Source organism: Typopeltis vanoorti, chromosome 7, assembly GCF_054136105.1.
Source record: "Typopeltis vanoorti isolate ZY-2024b chromosome 7, IOZ_Tvanoo_1.0, whole genome shotgun sequence".
Lineage (NCBI taxonomy): Eukaryota > Metazoa > Arthropoda > Arachnida > Uropygi > Thelyphonidae > Typopeltis > Typopeltis vanoorti.
Genome location: NC_143555.1, coordinates 43,868,968 through 43,887,709, shown reverse-complemented (window position 1 = coordinate 43,887,709; position 18,742 = coordinate 43,868,968). Strand labels below are relative to the sequence as shown.

At 33.3% G+C, this 18,742-nt stretch overlaps 1 protein-coding gene across 2 annotated transcripts; it reads right to left on the bottom strand.

Moving 5' to 3' along the window:
- Positions 1–1,487: 1,487 nt before the first annotated feature.
- LOC150104637 (uncharacterized) lies at positions 1,488–18,360 on the bottom strand. Of its 2 annotated transcripts, none has more exons than XM_090395836.1 (8): positions 18,308–18,360; positions 17,914–17,985; positions 16,364–16,504; positions 13,116–13,272; positions 9,727–10,038; positions 7,242–7,434; positions 6,512–6,612; positions 1,488–1,756 (listed from the first exon to the last, which is right to left on the bottom strand). In XM_090395836.1, the coding sequence occupies exons 2-8, from the start codon at positions 17,943–17,945 to the stop codon at positions 1,547–1,549; spliced, it is 1,146 nt and encodes a 381-aa protein (XP_090251962.1). In that variant the 5' UTR covers positions 17,946–17,985; positions 18,308–18,360; the 3' UTR covers positions 1,488–1,546. The 2 variants fall into 2 exon arrangements, with proteins under 2 accessions (XP_090251962.1, XP_090251961.1); XM_090395835.1 differs by lacking the exon at positions 18,308–18,360 and adding an exon at positions 18,110–18,222.
- Positions 18,361–18,742: the final 382 nt, after the last annotated feature.

Genomic DNA, 18,742 nt, shown 5'->3' with positions numbered 1-18,742 from the left:
GTAGATTATGTTCAATCAGAAATACTCAAATAAATACGGAGGTATAATAGTTTTAGAGTGTCTGTATTTCAAAAGGAAAGTAAATGGAATATGAATATTATAGGGGAATTTTCTTATCGAGTGTTTTTAAAAATTAAGGCTGGGGGGAACAGATATCATTGATAGCAATATGATATTTAAAATGAAGATACTATGAAGGAAAGAGATATTGTTAACATTCAGTAATGTGAGAGCAGGGATAATTACAGGTGTTATAGTCATTTAAAGAGAATACGAGAGAAAATATTACAAAGCAGTTGTTTGATATGGATAAGGTAGGGAAAAGATCTAGAAGAAGATCAAGATCTAGGTTGCTTGGTGCAATGAGAAGAGCGAAATATAAGATCAGACGGTAATGGAGACCTGACAGACAGTAGACTAACTTGGTGGAAAATTGTCGCTAGTAAGTAAGTAATAATATACGCTTTTCATAGCACTTTACACAGCAGTAGTATATTGGTGATGATATTAATAATTTAATAATGATGAAAAATTGTAATCAGGGTCAGTGGCGCACTGAGGATTTAATCTTCGGGGAAGGCGTGTTGAGTAGACGATTTGAGAAATACACACTACGCATTGCATTACGACCTATGACTGAACATCTGCAATGATCGCCAATACATGACACCCGTGATCTCCTCTAGCCTGCTCGGGGGATCGAAGTAGCGCTCGGTCAGTTCGAGCACTACTTCGTTCGCCTTGTGTTCACAACGGCCGTGATTCCCAAGAGCTATAGGGTATTCCCACCTTATGTGATCGCTAATTCATAAGTAGTATAGAAATAAAAGACACGACACAACGTAAATAAAAAAATGAATTTTAATTAGGAAAAGATTGTTGGAATATTTTCTAGTGTTTTTTTTTTTTTCCTTTTTTCTTTGGGTGGTGCCCCTTCCCCCCCCCCCCCTTCCACCGGGTGCGACACTGATCAGGGTGAATTGTAAACATTTTAGAAGTGCCATAAAACCACTAAATTTCTTCATGGGTATCTTATAATACAACTGTTGTTCGGAATTCTCACAGTTAAACACATGCTACAATAGCATGTGATTTTAACTATTAAAACATCTTTGCATTCAGCATTCTATTTTCTTTTTTATCTGTCTGGAACACGGACAACCATCTTCACATATCTTTCACTATTCGATATATATCTTTCACTATTCAGACATTTGTTACGCTAAGAAAACCTGAAATTGTTTCTTGGGAGAATCAAGTTGCTTCCGCTGTCTCAGCTCTTTCATGCATTGTCATTGAAAACATCTGTAAAAATCTCAACATACCTGACGGGAGGAAAGTTACTAAGACTTTAACTGGTATATATATGCCATCAATGACATTTTCATGGTCTGTTTTCAATTAATTTTAGATTACACTAAATAAAGAAACATTTTATTAGATGGAAATTAATGATATACCAAAAAATAATAAAAAAGTTACAGATGTCAGTATTATATGCAAATTTTATTAACGTACTTTCGTTACATAAATTATTCCAAGCATTTTATGACATTAAAATACTATCTAGACGTCGCTTATAGAAATACGGGGCTCTTCTTTCTCCATATAGATTCATAATCCTCTTCTTTTCATCCTGATTAGAGCTAGTATACTGGGACTGTCCACTCTGCAAACGTAACTGGAGGGTCTTGATTTCTTTTCTGAAAGCTTCCAGTTGTATTTTTTGATCAGGAGTCAAATTTGCATCATTGTCCTAAATGTTTTGAAAAATTTCTTCATTCATAGTTATCTCAATTCATATGAATCATTTATCTATTTCTGCATGCATTTATACAGGGTGTTCGGGATAAATTTGACATATTTATAATTAATTATATTTTTCCGTAAGTTACATGTATTAACACACACTTCTCTTCATTTAAAAGTTTGGACCCTTCTTCATTCATATACAAGATGTCAGAAAGGATGGATAGCTGGAACCCACCTGAATCATGGAAAAGAATAACTTGTATCATGATGATTCGTGCCCGCCATCAAAATAAGGATATTACGACTGCTGCCCAATGCTCCCTGAATACAGTAAAAACAATCAGGCATGAACTAGAGACTTGCAATGGTGACTACGAGGATGTAGCAAGAAGAAAGATCCCTAGCAGACGATCTGATTGCGTTCGTACAGCAGAATTCCTCGCAAATCTGCAGGAACAGGTGTTGAAGAACCCTGGCATTGGAATTCGGGCTTTGTTCGTGGAGTTGCTAACTGTAGTCAAGCCCTGGATAACAAGGGTAGCCAATGGTAGGCCGTATGTATGGCAGCAGGATTCGGCCCCTTGCCACACCTCTGGGAAAAGTCAAAAATGGTTGTCTGAAAATTTCTACGACTTCACCAGTCCAAATGTTTGGCCTCCAAACTCCCCAGACCTTAACCCCATGGATTATTTTGTATGGGGCGCAGTTGAAAAAGACACCAATCGCACTTCCAGTAATACAAAAGCCCAGTTAATGGATAAAATTAAAACAGTTTTTGCGGCCCTTCCCAGGGAGACTGTAGTCAGCTTGTTCGAGGTTCCGAAGCAGAATTGAAGCTGTGATCGATGCTAATGGTGGTTATTTTGAGTAAATCTTGTTGATAGTATTGTAATTAACTCTGCCTGTAATGTTTTTTTGTCAATTCATTAAATTTAATAGATACAAAGAAGATTTTCTTTTTCCTTACGAAACTGTCAAATTTATCCCGAACACCCTGTATGTAACGTAATATTAATTCATCTGTTATGTTACTTTACATATGTTATTATTATTATTGGACACCTCCAGGGAGTCCAAAGACTCATCGAGGGAGAGTGTGCCAACAGCATCGAACGATTTCCCTTCCAACTACTAACCGCGCTCAAACTTACTTAACTGAGCCATTAGTAGCAGAGGCGCTACCAATCGACCAACCTTTGCCGGCAGGTATTTGAATGCTATCATTTCAAAAAGACACAGTGCATAAAATTTACACGCATAAATTTGTGTGTGTGTGTGTGTGTGTGTGTGTGTGTGTGTGTGTGTGTGTGTGTGTGTGTGTGTGTGTGTGTGTGTGTGTGTGTGTGTGTGTGTGTGTGTGTGTGTGTGTGTGTGTGTGTGTGTGCATTTTATTTCGACTTAGGTAAATTTGGACTAAAGCAAATTATCCTAAAAAGTACCATAGAAAGAAATTCGAGTTCAAAAATTTTATTTACCGCACGTTCGTTATTCGCAAGCAACCTAACAGCGGTCGTCTGCAAGGAAGACAGTATACGAGGTGCGTGCACGCTGTTTCCTTACTATTGAACGAGGATATGCTGTGTATTTTTATTCATATGCGTTAGCAATTTTTAGTGTTTGTTGTGCTGGGATAAAGTTATTAACGGGAAAAAAAAAAGTGAAAATTCTGTATCCAGTCCATGATGTGTTCTGCCGAATATTGAGAAGACACTATATTGATTTTTGTGTCGTAGCAGGAATCCTTCAAACTAGTGTTTGAAGGATTTTTTTTTTTTAATGGTATCTTTCATAGTTTGTGATGTCAGAAATTTCATTAAGTAGTATCAAAGGTTCCCCTTGCTGTATATGCATGCAACACTCGTTACTCTTCCGGAACGTGACACTTTCTCATGACAAAAATTTATTGACAACGCCTAGAAAGATGTTTGTACTTTTGTACTTTCCATTTATTTATTTATTTATTTATTGTAGCATCATTATGAAAGTGGACAAAGAAATGGATTCTAATACCGCATAGTCTTAAAAAAAGAGAAATATGCGATGGTTTTAGCCTGTTTGCAAGAGATTTACGAAGACGAGAGAGAGAGAGAGAGAGAGAGAGAAGTTCAGGCATGTCATTATAATTTCTTGACAAATTAAATATTTTTCATACTATTTATTCTTTATTATATCACTTTGCATTAATAATTGCATACTGAAATCTAATTAGTATCAGGATCCTGTGAATGAAACGAACAGAAATGACCTCTAAAACACGGCAATGCACTATCGCATACATGTACTGTAAACACGTAAACAATAGGGGTGTGGAATTAAAACTAACTTGCTTCATATTCAAGTTACGCAAACATTTGAAAAACGTTACCCTTACGTAAGTCGGGGACTTCTGTGTGTATGTGTATACATTATGGACAAAATGATTAATATGGACATTATTTATAATTTCCGGCCGTTATAAATAATGAAAAACAAAATCGGACACTGTAATAAATTTCGCGTTGTTTTTCATAATTTATCACACTGACAGCTCAATATGAATACTGCTATCATCTGGTCGGGTAAAGTGATCATAATAATATCTTTTTGGCAGTTATTTAGTCATTTATAATGGCCGGGTATTATGAATAATGACCTATTAGGCACTTGGCCTATAAGAATATTATATGGTGTGCGTATGTGTGTGTGTGTGTGGAAGGAGGAAACAATATTTTTATATGTTAAATAATTAATGTTCCGATAATAGCTCCTTATCGGAGCTATTATCGGAACAATAATCACTTTTTGCATTATTTCGTGGAATTCTGTTGTTGTTGTTGTTTTTTATTGGTGTTTTCGTGTATTTTCCTTTTTAATGAATTTTTTGGTTATATTTTGTAGGAATTTTCTTATGATTGTTACTAGTGTTTGAAGGATTTTTTTTTCTAAATGGTATCTTTCATAGTTTGTGAGATCAGAAAGTTAATTAAGTAGTACTGGAGTAGTAAAATAATAATAAAATAATAATAAATCTAATAACGCATTTTATTTCTCAGAAGTTAATAGGCGAGGCCAATTAGTCCTAACGTTTTGAAGATTAAAAAAGTTAGGTCAGGCTATTGGCGCACCTCTGCATCTAAAGGACATTAAACAATCGATGTGCGAATGCCGTTTTGACAGGGGTGGGCTAGTAGCGTGATCCAGCTTGCCTCGATCTACTCCATTCATAATTCGTCTAACAAGCTGATCTGCAAGAAACAATCTCTTAAAAGCAGGCAGACTGTGAAAGCCACTTGCCAAAAATCTGAACGTGTCCGAAGATAATATGCCAATCCTCTAGGAAGTACTTGAAATGAAGAAAAATCCCGAGAAAATCTTTCAAAGAAATCTAAGAAGTTTAGTATGATACAGCCCAAAATTGATTCATATTTAATACTATTGACACAGACGATCACATATGATAATATCGAAACACTAAGGTTTTCTTCTAAATTTGACCTATATTGGGTGTCAAAATACTCAAAATAGTGTGACTGAATCTTTGCGAATTTCAGACTGTGAAGTGTTTTCATATGGCATTTCTCATTGGCATGAGTTGGCTAAAGCAACGGCCTTTGAAGCAACCTCAAAGACAGCGAATGTATTATAAAAAATAAAAACAATATAATGAGCTTGTTTGAGAAGGGTTAGTCTTCACAGCAGAAACTACTTTAATTGCAAACAAACATCACATAAGGAACGCATTTTTACAAAAGGTTCCGAAATCGAAATGATCATATTTTTTTGGAAATATGAACCATTTTTAAAAAAACGTTCATATTTCTGAAAGGGGGAAGTGGCGGTGCTGGAGCCTCCGTAGCTCAGTTAGTATAGACGAAGCCCTTTGGTCCGAAAGACCTGGGTTCGATTCCCGTCAGTGACGTGAGGAACCTTTATCTAATCTCTTTCAACGAAAGATGAATTAACCGGTCTCATATAGAGGTAGGGGTTTTTTGTCCCCCAAAACAGGCACACCGGCCCCGTGAACACACATGGATTACAGTCATGAATCTGCCCTAGCCATATGCTAGTCATGAGCTGGGATAAAATTGGGGGTGGGGTGGGGGTAGGGAAAGCAATGGTGGACTACCCTGTAAAAATCTCACAACAAATATTTTGTGGGCAATGCCTACAAATTCACCTATGGTCGGAAACGACTGAAAGGGAAAACAAGGTAACAATGGGTAATTCTGTTCGTTCGTACCTCTAGTATGCCCTGTCCTCCATTACCAAGTTTTCTTGCGAATCACTATTAAGGGAACAGTTATTTAAAGAACTAACTGCATCACTAGTGGAGATAGTCAAATTTTAAAAATAGTTAATATCCTAGGGTAAGCTAAGTTATCAAGGTTCGATTATAAAATCAGGATTTAGCTATTCTTCTCAGAAGTGGGATTTTTCTCCCGGAAACTCCGGTTTTTCGTCCCGTAAACTCAAGAAAATCGACTGTAGAACCCACATTATTTCAGACAGTAATGGCAGCACTTGTTTGTCAGTCTCTTCATCGGTTGCCGCCTATAATTAGTGATAGACATGGGCCAGCTATCTCTGATTGGCTACTGGTGGAGATTGAACTGCGCACTCAGTCTCCAAAAAAGTTAGATAGGGTTAAAAGACCTTGCCTTTTAACCCTATCTAACTTTAGGCATTAGTTTATTATTATTATTATCATCTCAGAAGTAAAGCTTGCTGACAATGTCAAGTTTAAATCTTAAATCAGAATAAGAATGCAAATCTGACTTACCAAGCTTTCTTCAACTTTAATAAGAACCATGTCAATCTCCATTAGTTGTCTTCCTAGTTCCTCCATTTGAATTGTGGCTAATCCTGAATTCAGACTGCTTTCTATATATAAAATAAAGCACATATGACCTCATAAAAATCTGTTTTTTTCTCCAGATTACAGTATATAATAAACTGAACATTTACTAGCTATTTTTAATACTGATTTTTTGTATTAATTTGATTGTATAAACTGTTTGTTTATACCTGAACAACTGGGATTAAATAGATGACGTTACAGTCCAAGTCCAGATTTTGCCGAATTTAATTTTAGAGAATCATCAGCTAGAATATGACTAGTCACTTATAACACATCACCAGATTGTAATAAATAAATCCAGCGTATTTCTAGGATAGGGTTGGTTAGAAAGTGACACATGCGTTATCATATTTTGCACGGTACTGTGATATTTCTTAACACTCTCTTTTATGTTTAAAACTACCCCTATTTATGATTGCGTGTGTGCGTGCGTGTGTGTGTGTGTGTGTGTGTGGTCTAAAGGAAATGCACTGGTAAAAATGGATTAATAAGGTAAACTTCTAGATTTCCTAATATGTGGAAAAAAAATATTTTAACGTTTCATTTTATTTTCCTAAAACAGTTTAAATGTACTGCAATTGCGAATGGAGTAAATATACCAATAATAAGCAAACTTATTCTTCAGAATAAACATACATAAAATCGTTATTACCTTTGTTGTTCCAAATACTAAAGTGGTACTCAAGATGCAAGTTTTCGTCAGCTTTATTCATTGCCAATAACCCCGAGGGGGCAGTTTCATACTGTTTTTCAATTTTCACCACTTCTCCCAATGCATAATCTAATGACTCTAAACCCTCATATGTGTTTGATGTTGATTCTCTCCAAGATGATATTAACTCCACCTGTTAATAAATAATTACGATTATTTTATTAGGTGTTCCTTCATGGTATCGAAATATTTATGAAATATTTAAAAGAAAAGAATATTTATAGAATGAAAAGAAATTTTCATGAATAAAAAGTTCTTTTTCTGCTCTTATTTATTATTACAGAGACTCATAAAATTCTAAAATTGTCATGTTTATGTTTTCTCCCCACTTCCGTCCCCCCAAAAAACCTACTTTTGAAGGTTAAATATCGACAATCCGTTTAAGTGTGATTTGTACGAGGTATAATATGGATGAGGAATGATCAAATTATCCAGATAGAATTATAGAGAGATTACTTATAGTATCGAAGTGGTATTTATTTAGAGGGATACTACTACTAATATATTAAGTTGTAACTATGCAAGATATTGTAACATCTTCTGACCTGAATAGAAAGTGACAGTTTCACGCAGCTGTGAGCAAGATCTTCAGCAAGCTAACACACCCTAATACGCCATCAAGAAGAAAGAAAGAAAGAAAAAAGCAGGTAGCGACGCCTTTTTTTTTATTGTTATGGCAATTCTACGCCAATTATAAAGCTATGGTGCTTTATAATTGGCTTAGCTGTTACAAAAATCAGTTGTCCCGCTCTTGATACCAAGTATGATATCTTTTCAACCAATTGCATGTCAACAAACAGCAAACCGATGGTTTCATACCCCACTGATGAAAATCACTCTCCAACAGACAAACAACGTGTGAGTTGAAGAATGATATTCGGTCCCCAAACCTGATCAGAATTTAGTTCTTGCACAGATATTTTACACATGAAATAATATGAACGTGACGTACTTCAAATCACGTTCAATCGCTAAACCTCTGAAGGAAGGAAGAAGACCACCCGCACAAGCCACTTACATATAAGGAAAACCTGTTTTGCCAAGGGACCGTGGAAGCATTTAGTTAAACCTGTCTTGTGGTCAGAAACAAAATTAGTTTATATTGCATAAAGAAACAGAAACTGCTTCTGTTATTTTGTTCAAAAGAATAATACTTGAGAGATAAGTTGGATTCGAGTGTAGAACAATTGGCGCTAATAAACATCTTCCTGTGTAACTTTCAAATGTTCTGCATTCAAATCCAGCTTACCACACAAATATCATTCGAAATGGTTAAAAACAGAAGAAAGTAAGCGATGCAAATTATTCCTGTAGGCGGAGACGGGAATCGAATCAATTAATTAAGATCCTCTTTTGACGATAAGGAAATTACCACATTGCTGCAGATGGACATTAGCAGAAAGTTTTGATGTTTATGTTACTAAAATAAGAATGTAACTGATCTAAGTAATCTCATGGTAATTTCTGTGACTCTAGATCTGCATAAAAAAGAACATTAAAGGTTGGATTCTGGTCATTGATTTTATTTTTCATGGCCTTTTATAAGCCCATTCTAAAATTAGTTTAGTTTGGTGCAACAAACAGGTTTTTCTTCTGGAAGAAACTCAGATTTCTAATTCCAAACAAAATCGACCATATAACGCACACGTCAACATTTAAGTAATTACTAGTTAGGATTAGAAAAATCCCAACTTGGATTTACTTGTATGTAGGATTAGAAAAATCCCCGTTTATGCCAAACTTTTGATTCGGAAAAATCTGGCCTAAAACCGTGCAATTTATTCCGTTTAGGGAATTGTACTGTTTTAGGCTGTTAATTAGAGTTCTCAGATGTAATTAAACAGGAGAGAAAAGAACTTAAATTATTTAATGAAATATCTAAAATATTTAATAATATTCTCAAGTATTATGACTTTTCAGGGCTCTAATTTTGAGGCGAAAAAAAAGTTCTTTTAATTATTCGAGAAAAAAATAATAATAAAAATTAAGTAGCAATATTCCATCTTATTGTTTGTGTTAGGCTCAATGGTATGTGAAGGTCAAGCATGTTGTGTTTTTAGAAACCTGCTTATGATATTGCTTATAATCCTATGTGCATTGTCTGCTGTTTTTGTAAATTGTGGTGTGTTCTTCTAGCCGGCTTGCATGTTAATACATCCTATCTAGACGCACGACAAAGATTTCTAGTTTTCAACGCCTTCTTTTAAAGTGCTCAGAGACATTTTTTCTCGGTTAACATATACAACACTGCAGTAGTGAGGAAATAAATTTAGTCAAGAGGAAATACATAAGAATTAGTTTTCCCACATAGTGCTAGTATCATATCGAGAAAGATGTAAATTTATTTAATATATATTTAAATGCTACACCAAGAAATGCTTACAATTTTGTAGAGAGAATAATTCAGAAAGCTCTTCTTTCTTACCTTCACAGAAGCAGTTGCCCCAAAAGTCTCTTTCACATACCTCATCTTTGCAGAGATGCTAAAGAACAATATTTTGACAGTAACAGTAGTCTCCACTTCCACTTTCTTTTTCTCACTTTCAAATTCCATGGTAACAAGAAGAGTTTCTTCGCCACCTAGAACAATTTCACTTAGATACAAAACCGAGTCTGAGGTGGAACCAACAACCTCGGGACGTACATCGTGTAAGGTTGACACTCCTCGTTGAACGCGGTAGTTTGTCATCAGAGTAAGCTGTTTATTATTTGTTTGGGTAGTCACCCCAGCTTTCACCTGAAATACATAAAATTTAAATTTAAAAAAAAAAAAAAAGCTTTATACCTAATTTTGAGGGGAAAAGAGGAGGAGAGAAAAGAATATCAAATTGCGTAAAAGTGGAAAAGGCAGATCTGTCTACGAAAACAATAAAAAAAAATCACTTTTTTATTTTTATAAGAAAAAAAGTGATGCCTATTTTGGAATATAATTTCAAAATACGTACATAAAATTCAGTCCTTATTACTGATATTAGAGATAATTTTCTACACTTAGTAATGACCATGAATACAATGAGTGACAGTGAAAACACACAATAAGCGACGGTGAAAATATTCTGGAAAAATGCATAGCCGTGACTTTGGAATTAATATTTATTTTATTTATATCTTTATTTAATTTTTCATCAATGTTATTACGTTTTTTTCTCATTTAAAGCCAAGTTCAGGCTATAGGCCAAATGCCACATGACTGTTCAACGAAAGTTCTGAATCTCATGACCAGTCTGGTGAGAATCATGTAGTCTTGCATCATCGTGATCGAAGGTGATGTCTGATGATCTTAGCTTAGTGTTCTTCCTTGTTTGCAGTATATCACTTGAACATTAAACAAAATATATCAAAATAATTCGTTTACCATAACAAATGATGATCACTAAAAACTTTAAAAAATCACATTTTCTCCTTTTTTCGCTTGGATTCTGCCTTGAAAAATGCTGGCATCCTCAGTTCGTTTCTTAAATATCTGAACAAACTATCTGGAATTTCTCATTCTTCTCATAACACACACGGTATCCATTTGCAAACAAATTTTTAATAATCCTACCTTATTATTGTTATTATTATTATTATTACTTGGACAAATAGACATTACACTTACAACACCCAAGGTTAAAAGAGTGTCCCTTGATTATTCCTCCCTCCTCCGCTTCTCTGTTTTTCATCAGTTATTGTGTATTGATATACGATGGTTGCCTGACCTCACTGATATCAATAATTTCCGCCATACAACTGAAATGGTATCCATATTTAATCAAGTACTGATCCCTATAGTAAACTGCCATTGCCTTCTGACATAAGTCTAGTTTAATATTAAGTAATATATTTTAATGTGATATCTATTATTGGATAGTTATTTTAGTTTAAATAATATAATATATATTTTATATAATAAAAAACTGACCACTCAGTCTTCAAAAGTTAGATAGGGCTAAAACGGCCTTGCCTACTCCCTATATAAAAAGGGTATAAAAAGGCGTTAGCTAATTATTATTATTATTATCATTATTATTATTATCATTATTATTATTATTATTATTATTATTATTATTATTATTATTATTATTATTATTATTATTATTATTATTATTATTATTATTATTATACTAACAATAACGCTTAATAATACTACTTAAATATTTTTCATTCGAAAGAAAATACATTTAAAATAAAATAATTAAACTTATTTAAAGTATTATAAATTTAATTATTTTATTTTAAATTTGTTTTCTTCAAATTTAAATAAAATTATAAATAAAATAACTAACCTTATTTCGTTTTTTGCGATCGAGATAAATCAGTTATACTTAAGCTCTGCAAAATCAACTTTCCAAAATAAATTGGAACTTATACATTGATACAATCTCATTCGTCTAAACCAGTTTTTTTTTTTTTTAAGGTGTAAAATCTGAATTAATAAAAGAGCCAAAATTTTGAAATCAAAATTAGGATTGCAACATGACATTAAATTAGAAATTATACTGCAGAAATTGGTAAATTGTTCTCACCCTTCTGAAATGGCATAACAAGTGAGGAAGTGACTGTAGACAACAATATATAGCCTTCCTTAGTAATTTCATTTGTTCATGACTACAACTGAACCTAGAATCGTTTTTATCATTTTTGTAGGCATAATTTGGTTTTATCTTTTGTTCAACAACTGAAATTGCTGCATTACACCATGACTTAACCATTTGTGCAATATAGTATTTTACTCCATACTTTATCATATTCCATCCAGCGTGAGCGAAGTTATGGTAATATGTAATTTCACCACATCTTATTAATTTACTCTTTCTTGAAAATGCTTCGAATAAAACAAAATTGGATAACCCGACAATTTTTTGTAAGACCTATCAATTTTTAGAAAAATTCGTCCGGCCAGGGAACCAGAAAAAAAAAAAAACAATAATAATCAATATTAATAATAATAACAATAATAATAATTGTACCCCCTTCATTATTATTAAGGTTGCCAGAAAAATAGCCTTTTGGCTTTTATTCAATGTTATAATATATATAAGCACAATAATAATAATAATTAAACGAAACGTGCGAAATTCATTTAACAATCATCACAGACATTGTTACAAAACTGAATAGCATTAAATATTATAAATCTAGTGCATCTTCGTGAATATCGCTTCAACTTTCCCTTTGGATTGGATATGGCCCTTCTCTGGTTTTCTACATAGAGAACACGTTTTAGATGAGACTGGGCTCTTTAAACTTAAAGTATCGCGGTCGGATTGCATTACGCAGCTATTGCATGGAGGTCTTCATGATGGACTGGAAACTTTGGTCACAACCACAACTTAGGAAAATATTGTTCTAACTGCTTACATGCGACTGTCTTAAGTGCTTTTCTCAAAATGTGAGGAACCAATTACAGCTGCCCCTGTTAAATCTATCTCTATATACTAGTGACACAAATGCTCCAAATGAACAGATTTTGATGAAATTTGGTAGTTGGTATCTGCGAAACTTGGCTTTCGCTTAATCTTTTGCGGACGGATTTCAATAAAACATATACGAGATTTCGTTACAGAAATAGAACATCTTATTTTAATTGTTTATAAATTGGACGTTTTTTATACTTAGGCTAGCGAATGTAATGCAGGCTTCATCATGGAGAAGTTAGTCAGAAACACATCCAGAAAGTTAGTACATATAAAAAAAGTAAATTAGACATCTTGTATTGTTCAAGCAGAAGAAACCGTCCATGTCCGGACTCTCTTCAGAAAGAAAAAAATCTTAAATGATTATGAATGGTTAAATGATTATTATCTATGCTAAATTCAGATGAAGAGCAATTACCTTTACATTCACACCAACCAATCCCATGACCCCAACTCCTACTCCTATTGCGCCTGCACCGTGTGTTAAAACATCTTCTGCAGTTTCGACTCTCTTAACTGTCACATCTGAACTACCAAAAGGAATAAACACCTCATTTCCTGTAAAGCTTGCTGAGCTGAAAAATAACAAACATAACGTAGAATCAGTGTGGTAATAAATTAACAACCGAATACATTTCTTGCGCATAATAGTGGTTTTCTGTAAAGTGATTATTGATTTTAACACGTTAAAATTTTACGAATAACATTCATAAGCATTTTTCTTTCCGAAAAGCAGTAGATAGCACTTTTTTGCCCTAATTTCTGGAAAAATGAGTGGCGACAGGTCTTCATCTTCGTTATCAAATAAGGATTAGTGCGTTTCATCCACGAAAGGTTGAGAGATGTGAATGTTTAGTGCAACTAGACATTCACACACACATGCTCGAATTGAGATTAGACCATAAGTCTGCAAAGCTGGAGAACAGAGACGTTGTGCATTCTGCCAAGGAGGCTTATAATAGCTCAAAAATAAATACGTTTTCCATTACTATAACACAAGAAGTACCGAATAATGAATATTTTTACTTCCATCCCGCATAGCTCCTTTCATTTTATTATATTTTAAAATTAATTTTTAAAATTTAATATATTTATTTTCAATTTTTATTTCATTGAAATAAAAATTGAAAATTCAAGCACTGAAAAAACAAAAGATAAATTATTAAAAAGCGAGCCGAATCAAAAAAAAAAGAAAAGTAAAGTAAAGAGCAATAGAGTAGAAATTTATTTAGAATCGTCTTTTTTTATAAAAAGAAATTTTATTCAAAGCTGCTTCTTTTTTTCTGTATATATGCACCTTGTTGTCTTGTTAGAACAGTATGCAATTGAAAATGTCGATTTCTATCAAAATCATGCTCTTACTCTGAACATTCACAAAATTGGGTTTCTAGTGCAAAGCAAAATAGATCACTCTAGATTTATTTTTTTAATTTTCTTAAGAGTATTTTTAGAAACGTAATCACAAATATTAAAAGTTATATGACTGCCTGGACGAAACTACCAGCTACAGGACTCCAGGTCAAGAATTTCGTTTTCAGGCTATAACTTCGTCCATTCAGAACATCCGTTCTGAATGGATGTTCAGAGTTGCTTTTAGCCCAGCTATAAGCAACTCTACAAAGAGAAAATCAAGCGTACGAATCCTATACGTGGGACAATAAAAATAACCTGATAATGATGATTCAAAACAATTCGACTTAAGCAGGAAAACAGCCATTAAATACTTACCTTTGATATTCAGTTGAGATAAGAAATGTTTATTACTGAAATGGTTTGAATATAATAAAAAATAATAAAATGCAATCATTCTGTTATCTATGTAATGTATTTACTTAATAGCACATAGAAAATAATTAGAGGAAAAAACAATTTCAGATAATTATAACAAGGTCCTTTCCACGTTAAATTTGGGTTAACTGAAAAATATCGCTAATTCGATAATTCAAGAGAATAAAATGAAATTAATTTTCAATACATTCAGGATAATGAATTGTAATTTTAAGAAAATCATGGTTGATAATATCACATCAATGATGTTGATAATAATACGCTATGGAATTCGTTTGCAGAAAGAAAATATTTACCACAAGCATGAAATAAACTGTATGAAAAGAATAAACAAACAAACAAAAAAGTCTCGTTAAAATTTATAGATGAGGGATTACTTTCTGTACGTTTGAATTTTATGAAACAAACCAGTGGCGGCCGGTGAAAATTTTAAGTGGGAGTGCTGCATAAAAAAAAAAAAAAAAAAAAAAAAAAAACCTAATCAGTAACGAATTAATACATAAATAAATAAATAAATAAATAACATTAATAAATAAATTTACATATTAAAAATTGCTTTATTAAAAATATTTCATCCTCACCACGAACAAACACCAATAATAAAAGTTTCGTATCAATAGCAACGACAAGTGCAAACGAATATCGGCGTTAGATCGCAGTGCATTTGTTTTGTGCAACGATAATTGAAAAAATATAATTCTTTTCATATTTTCAACAGTGACACTCGTCATAATTCAGCCTTGTATCTATAATAAATAAATAATTATATGTTATTTTAATAAAATAAAATAAGATTTACAAAAAAATAGTTCACCAGGAACATGCGCTGATAATAAACGTCTCCATAGCGCAATTGGAAGAACAACGGTACATTGCGCCCTTCGATTGGAACAGGCCTAAGATCGATTCTCGTCGTAACGGGAGGAATCTTTATCTGGACGAGTTTCAATCGAAGGTGAGTTAGCCGATTTCATACGGAGGTAGCAGGGTTTTTTCTCCCGGAAACTCGAGTTTTTCATCCCGCATACAGACAAATCGGCCCTTCAGAACACACGCAATTTACAGACAGGGATACCAGTTGTGGTGGTGGTGGTGGTGGTGGTGAAGGTGGGCGGTAGATGAAGATGATTGGTAGTAGAGGTTCGGTGTAGTGGTTGAGACAGTTGTAGAGACAGCTGCAGGTATCCTCCGCGATGAGTCTTTGGACTCCTTGGAGGTGTCAGGAATAATAATAATAATAATATCTCACAGAAATAACGAGCGCAGGCATAAGATACACTGCCCAAGAGGCAGTGTATCTAATGACGTAACGTGCAACGACAAGGCAAACGAATATCGGCAATAGATCGCAGTACATTTGTTTCGTGTAACGATAATTGAAAAAATATTATTCTTTTCATATTTTCAACAGTGACACTCGTCATAATTCAGCCTTGCATCCATAATAAATAAATAATTATATGTTATTTTAACAAAATAAAATAAGATTTACAAAAAATAGTTCACCACGCACACGCACCAATAATAAATGTTTCATATCTTACAGAAATAAGGCAAGTAAACATACTGAAAATGCACTGCCGCTTGAGCAGTTACAGTTGGGAATGACGTAATGCAATGACAAGCGCAAACTATCGGCGTTAGATCGCAGTGTATTTGTTTCGTAATCTAAAGCGTTAATCGAACAATTCCAATTATTAACTATTCAATCAATGTCAAAACATAAGCTGTAACCTTTAACATGTTGTATTGCATTTATATAATGTTGTAAGCATTGTTATTATTTATAAACACAAACAAATTTTAATTTTTTCATTTTTTCCTTGGGGGTGCCGCAGTGCTTATGTGCGGGCCGCCAATGAAACAAACGCAACTTACCAAGGTATTATATCCGATGACCCGTCTTCTAAGATAATGGCTCTCGAAGGGCAGCTCCCTAATTTCAGATGGTGATGAAATTTGGAAACATAATCCTTTGCATAAACTGTTATGTCTAATCCTTGGCTCTTCACAGATAAACTGTCATCAGAAAAAAAATAACATCAGAAATAATATATCCTTTTTTTTTTTTTTGCTTTATTTACAATCATTAAAGTTTCGCTGAATGATTTTCTCGTGCTGTTTTATGACCGCTTTCTTAAGTTTCTTTTATAATGCAATGATGGGTTGAGCATTATTGCAAATAATTACTTTATTATAACAAATGATTTTCATAATTTTCATAATTTTTTTTATAAAATTGGAAGCTCTTTTTTCCTTTTTTTTTTTTTTTTTTTTGATGTGCATAGTAATTCATGAGGTTCAGTGATAGTAACAAGTCTTTGAATCTTATGAAACAAAGGAAACGTGCTTGAAAACATCAGCTTGCTGGTTGAAGAAGGATACACTACCCACTCAGACAACTAGGCTGATCTTTATATATCATATGTGAAGAAATGAATGATTGCATGAAGGGGGCACTTTATTTGGCAAGTATTCTTCTATTCAAATTAAGGGGATATTAAATCCCACATTGTTTTAAAACCGAATAAGAAACTCAAAGATTGGAATCAGAGAGTTTCATGCCGAATATAGTAAACTATAATAGTTTACTATAATATTCGTCTTTGTCGAGTCCTTATATATAATATATATATATATATATATATTTTTTTTTTTATTACTTTTAGTTTGGAAACATTCAGCATGTTTTTAACCGACTTGCTTTTATTTGTAATTAAGTTTATTGCTTAATCTGAGGCATTTTAAAGTCCCAAACTATAACAAACTCAAAATAATTGCCTTAATTTATAATTTTAAGCATTTTTTAATCAATTATTTTAATTTAGTGGTACTTGGCAACTGTTTCGGTGTTCTAATTAAGCATACTTGGATGTTTTAAACCAGTGTGAATATCAGTCATTTAGTTTACTGGTGGAAAAAAAGAACCAGGATTAACTTTCAATAAAAATCAATATTTTTAGTTTAATTCGACCTTTTGTGGCCGTGTAATATGCGTCACTCGCCAGAGGTCGACTTCGACTATGCTCGAAATTTCCGCTTATTTCCACTAGCAGACACACTTCTCCTCCACTAATGTTAGCACGATTGGAAGAGAAAGAGAGAGAGAGAGAGAGAGAGAGAGAGAGAGAGAGAGAGAGAGAGGTGGAATAAAATTCCGTAATTTTATAAACAGGAGAGCCTCCCCCCCCCCCTGGATAGTGTATTATAAACAAAAGAAGAACGAAATCTGCGTAGTTTAGATTATCATTATTTACAAGATTACGCCAAGTCTTTGTATAAAGCAGATTGTATAGTTTTCAAAATATATTTTTTTAAATCAAAATTAAGTTGAAAAACTTCATAATCAGTTTACGACGCACTCGAAGAATAGCTAACTGATTATGCGGTTTTCATAATAATTGATGGAAAGTATTCTCTTTACTTACGATATTAGTAGAAGTATTAGAAGACGAAGCATAATGCAGGCAAATGCTATCAAAGTGTTTCTCCTTTAAGTTCTGAAAAGAGAAAATATATAATGTATATTTACATAAATACTCTTTACGGAAGAAAGCATCAAATCAGAATTCATTCACATTTATTGCTCCTTACATACAAACTGTACGAACTTTAGTAACGCACCGTTAGAATTAACTCTGCATAAAGTTATATCTCTGTTATAATTAGATATGATTATTCACTTGCTTATCCAGTTGCTGCTTATGTAAAATGCATATATAATGGCGAAGCTTTTTAACAAATATTGCAAAGAATTACTAAAGTTTTTTCATAAGCTGTTTTATAATTAGTAGAAATTGGATATGGGACAGTAGACGTTACCTGAGAGTTACATGCAAAAAGCCTTCTGATGTAGATAATGTCAGATATTTGACATCTGTTTTCAGTTCTTCAGATAAGTAGTAAATGAAAGGCGATATCAGAATTAAAGCATCTCATCGCTAACAGAATTATCCACATGTGTCTTCTAACATTTCGATAAAGAATTACGAAAGATAAAATTAATTTTTATAAATATAAAATCTAATAGCAAACGGGGTTTAAAAGCAAGTACATAGTGTGCTCCATGGCAGTTGAAATTAATCAAAGGGAATTTGAAAAAGTTTACTTATCTTAGATGTCTTTACTTCCGTCTTATGTTATGGAAGGTGGAATGAAAAAGAGAGAGAGAGAGAGAGATGCATGCACAGGACGGAAAACTTCAGATTCGTTCAGATGAATTTTTATTTTTCACAATAAACCATGGTGCTGGTTTCA

Excerpts from the sequence above, each read along its gene's own strand:
- LOC150104637 (XM_090395836.1), bottom strand. The coding sequence starts at position 17,945 with ATGCTTCGTCTTCTAATACTTCTACTAATATC. Across the intron at positions 16,505-17,913 it reads CTAATACTTCTACTAATATC|TTTATCTGTGAAGAGCCAAG; the intron begins GTAAGTAAAGAG and ends TTCTGATGACAG. Across the intron at positions 13,273-16,363 it reads TCATCGGATATAATACCTTG|CTCAGCAAGCTTTACAGGAA; the intron begins GTAAGTTGCGTT and ends GTTATTTTTCAG.